At 54.3% G+C, this 4,466-nt stretch overlaps 1 protein-coding gene across 1 annotated transcript; it reads right to left on the reverse strand.

Moving 5' to 3' along the window:
- Positions 1-2,981: 2,981 nt before the first annotated feature.
- Positions 2,982-4,262, reverse strand: LOC144156256 (uncharacterized). The gene has a single exon (XM_077688182.1). The coding sequence runs from the start codon at positions 4,173-4,175 to the stop codon at positions 2,982-2,984; it is 1,194 nt and encodes a 397-aa protein (XP_077544308.1). The 5' UTR covers positions 4,176-4,262.
- Positions 4,263-4,466: the final 204 nt, after the last annotated feature.

Here is a 4,466-nt window from a genome sequence, read left to right on the forward strand (position 1 = left end):
AGAGAGCATATCTGTCAGGGTTCGATTGAGGCGTTCCGTGAGGCCGTTAGTTTGGGGATGATATGCTGTAGATAGCTTGTGCTTAGCAGAGCATGAGCGAAGAATATCGTGAATTACTTGGGAGAGGAAGTAACGTCCGCGGTCAGTGAGCAACTGTCGAGGTGCGCCATGCTGGAGAATTATATCGCGAAGCAGAAAATCGGCTACATCTGTAGCACAGCTGGTCGGCAATGCACGCGTGATGGCGTAGCGCGTGGCGTAATCGGTCGCGACAGCAATCCACTTGTTTCCCGATGAAGACAAGGGAAAGGGGCCAAGCAGGTCTAGACCGACACGGAAGAAACGTTCTGCCGGGATGTCAAGAGGCTGGAGCTGGCCCGCTGGAAGCGACGTTGGTGCTTTTCTGCGTTGGCACTGGTCGCAAGCCCTGACGTAGCGGCGTACGGAACGGTATAGGCCAGGCCAGAAGAAACGACGGCGGACTCGATCATAAGTGCGAGAGATGCCGAGGTGCCCAGCAGTCGGCATGTCATGAAGCTGCTGCAGCACAGTGGAGTGTAGGTGCTGGGGAACAACGAGCAACAGCTCAGGACCATCGGGACGAACATTGCGACGGTATAGGATGTTGTCACGGAGCGCAAACATTGCCGTTGAAGTGTCGGGTGCGGCCGAGTTAAGGCTGTCTATAATAGATCGTAGTGCCGGGTCATGCCGCTGCTCTTCCTTAATGCGAAGAAGGCCAGATATAGTGCACAGAAAAGCTGCACCGTCATCGTCATTGTCGTCGGGTGGGTCGACAGGGTGGCGGGACAGGCAATCAGCGTCTTGATGCAAACGTCCAGATTTGTATTTTACATCAAATGTATACTCCTGGAGACGCAATGCCCACCGACCTAGCCGCCCTACGGGGTCCTTTAGCGAAGAGAGCCAGCACAGCGCGTGATGGTCTGTCACGACTGTAAACTGGCGGCCGTGCAGGTAAGGACGGAACTTGGTCACTGCCCACACAAGGGCGAGACATTCTCTTTCAGTGATTGAGTAGTTGCGCTCTGGGGTGGAAAGAAGGCGGCTGGCATAGGCGATAACACGCTCCAGTCCACCTTGTCGTTGCGCCAAGACGGCCCCGATACCGTAACCACTGGCATCCGTGCGGACTTCTGTGGGCGCATGAGGATCAAAATGAGCCAGAAGTGGTGCATTGGTGAGCACGGAAACTAGGGTGGTAAAAGCGGCCATTTGATCGGAGCCCCAGGAAAACGGAATGTTTTTCTTCAGTAGGCCGGTAAGGGGTCGGGCAATGTGCGCAAAGTCCTTGATAAACCGGCGGAAGTAGGAACAGAGTCCCAGAAAGCTTCTGACGTCTTTTGTTGAGCGCGGTGCCGGGAAGTTCTGGACTGCGCGAACTTTATCCGGGTCGGGTTGAACTCCCCTGGCGTCAACGAGGTGCCCCAGGATTGCTATTTGTCTACGGCCGAAATGACATTTTGAGGAGTTTAGCTGGAGACCCGCCCGTCGGAACAGTGCCAGGATCTCAGAAAGGTGCTCGAGATGGGTGGTAAACGAAGGCGAAAAAACGATAACATCGTCCAAGTAACAGAGGCATGTGGACCACTTAAAGCCCTGGAGCAGTGAGTCCATCATGCGTTCAAATGTTGCTGGCGCGTTGCAGAGGCCAAAGGGCATCACCTTGAACTGATAAAGACCATCAGGTGTTATGAAGGCGGTCTTCTCACGGTCCATTTCATCCACGGCAATTTGCCAATATCCCGACCGAAGGTCGATGGATGAAAAATACTTGGCTCCGTGGAGGCAGTCAAGGGCGTCATCTATCCGCGGAAGGGGATAAACGTCTTTCTTCGTGACGGCATTAAGGTGTCGATAGTCCACGCAAAACCGCCATGTGCCGTCTTTTTTCTTGACTAGCACCACTGGTGAAGCCCATGGACTGCAGGAAGGCTCAATGATATCCTTCGCCAGCATCTTATCCACTTCTTGTTGGATTACTCGCCTCTCAGCGCGGGAAATTCTGTACGGGCGTTTGTGAATTGGGCTTGCGCTTCCTGTAATAATTCGATGCTTCACCGACGAAGTTTTACCTAAAGGGCGGTCTTTGAGGTCGAAAATGTCCCAATAGGATGCTAGAAGTCGGCGGAGCTCAACGGACTGTGCAGGGAGGAGATCGGGAGCCAACATCGTTGAGTATGGTTCGGTTGGGGAAGGGGCACAAGAAAAGTCATCGGCGGGATGTTTTTGGGGATCGGCTGTTAAAACAGAAAGGTTGTACTCTCCTAAAGGGGACAGATGACCAAGAGTGATTCCTTTGGGCAGCGATTGCACGGAAAAGCTGAAATTGAGAAACGGAAGAGATGCTCTGCTTTGCTTGATTCTGACAACGGTGTGTGGTAGCTTCACTCTGCGCTCCAGTGCAACGGGTGTGGTTGGCGATACGACGTAATCCCCGTCCGGTACAGGGGAAGAGATGAACAGCGGGACATAAGTGAATGCTTGAGGCGGTAAACGAACATCTTCGAGACAGCACAGACGCGGCAAGGGTTCTTCGATAGTGACTGGTGGCAGTGGAAGGTCGAGGTGGACGAGGCCGAGAGAACAATCTATGAGCGCTGAATGATCCGACAAAAAATCTTGGCCTAGAATAAGGTCATGGGTGCAGTGGTCTAAAACGGCGAACAGGACTGTTGTGTCATGGCCAGCGATGGTGACGCGCGCGGTGCACATACCGGCGACCGCTGGGGTACCTCCGTCAGCGACCCGGAGACACGAAGTGGCTGGGGTCAAAACTTTTCGCAGACGACACCGAAGCTTCGCACTCATGACCGATACTTGCGCCCCGGTGTCAATGAGCGCACTCACATCGACACCATCAACTTTCACGTCCAACAAGTTCTTTTCGGCTCGCAGTGTTATCAGAGGATTTTCAGGTCGGTCGGAAAATGCAGCGTCACCTCCGGGGGCTGCATCCTCTAGTTTTCCTGGGAGGGTCTCGAGTAGCTGGTCGGCGGGGTCGGCGAGGAAAAGCGACGAGGAGAACGGGACTGGCGACGCTGCGGTGATGGGGAACGACCAGACAAGCGGTTGTCGTCGGAATCAGCGGTGTTCGGCTGCGGCTGACGGCGGGAGTAGAAGCGTCGAGGAGGGTCGTCAGGGTACTGGTAGAAGTTGTTCTGGCGGGGTGGAAATGGACGGCTCCGGCAGTATCGAGCCACGTGGCCTACCCGTCTGCAGTTGAAGCAGATCGGCCGGTCGTCAGGAGTCCGCCATTCATCAGCAAGGCGGCTCTGGAAACGTGGCGGCATATTGTCGCACCGAGAAGGGCTGATGGGTGAACGATAACGAGCGCATGGGTGACTCACGGAGCAAATTGGTTGCACTCCTAGGTTCAGCAGCTCTTCGCGCACAACTGCCTGTATGAGAGGTACAGGGACAGCGGAGGAGGTCTGGGCGTCGTGGGGGAAGCAAGTTGGGGCAATGGCCTCAATCTCGCGACGTACAATTCTTGTGATATTATCTGGAGTTGGTGGCATCCCTGTGGAAGTGCGCTGTCCTGCTGGCGGCTGGAGGTTATCTTCGCAGGAAGAGGTCGCAGCCGTGTTAGGGAGCCGGGTGAATTTTTGAGCGATTCGGCGGCTTTTCGCCAGCTCAAAGCGACGACATTCGGCGATAAGGGTGTCAACTTTGTCGCAGTTCTTGAAAACTAGAAGGTTAAAAGCATCGTCGGCTATGCCTTTTAACACGTGGCCCACTTTTTCTTCCTCCGACATCTGACGGTCAACTTTGTAGCAAAGGGATAGCACGCTCTGAATGTAAGTAACGTACGATTCAGTGGGGCTTTGCACGCGGGAGGCAAGGTCATTTTTGGCTTCCAGCTGCCGACTCTCGGACCGTCCGAACAGAGCCTTCAGCTCTTCTTTACAAGCGTCCCAACTGGTGAGGCGGGCTTCGTTTGTGTCAAACCAATCTTTGGCCGCACCTTTAAGGTAGAGGTCCAGGTTGGCGAGCATGAATGTGGGGTCCCAGCGGTTGTGGCTACTGACACGCTCGTACATGAGGATCCAGTCTTCTACGTCGACGTCATCCGTGCCGCTGAATTTGCCGGGTTCGCGCGGGTGGGTAAGGATGATGGTCTGGCCTGTAGCGGCCTGGCTAGGCGGAGTCATGGTGAGGGTTGTCCCTGAGTGCTCTTTGCGAAAGGAAGTGTGCCGGACGTGGCGTCCGCTACGCAGCTCCGTCTTCGCAGAAGGCCAGCACCTCCACCACAGCACCTCCACCACAATAATTATTATTATTTCTTTCATATATTAATTATTACTTTCGTGATTTTGCGACTCGAGTCCCCCCTCGTGGAGAGCTGGGCCCAATTTTCCTTTTTTTTGTGTGTGACGCAAGAAGTGAAGGCAAGGAGTAGGTTGTTGTAAGTCGTTATTTATTTATTTGTTGCCGTTGTTGTA

The sequence above is a fragment of the Haemaphysalis longicornis genome, unplaced genomic scaffold, assembly GCF_048455015.1.
Source record: "Haemaphysalis longicornis isolate Haplotype H1 unplaced genomic scaffold, Haemaphysalis longicornis Haplotype H1 scaffold_1, whole genome shotgun sequence".
Lineage (NCBI taxonomy): Eukaryota > Metazoa > Arthropoda > Arachnida > Ixodida > Ixodidae > Haemaphysalis > Haemaphysalis longicornis.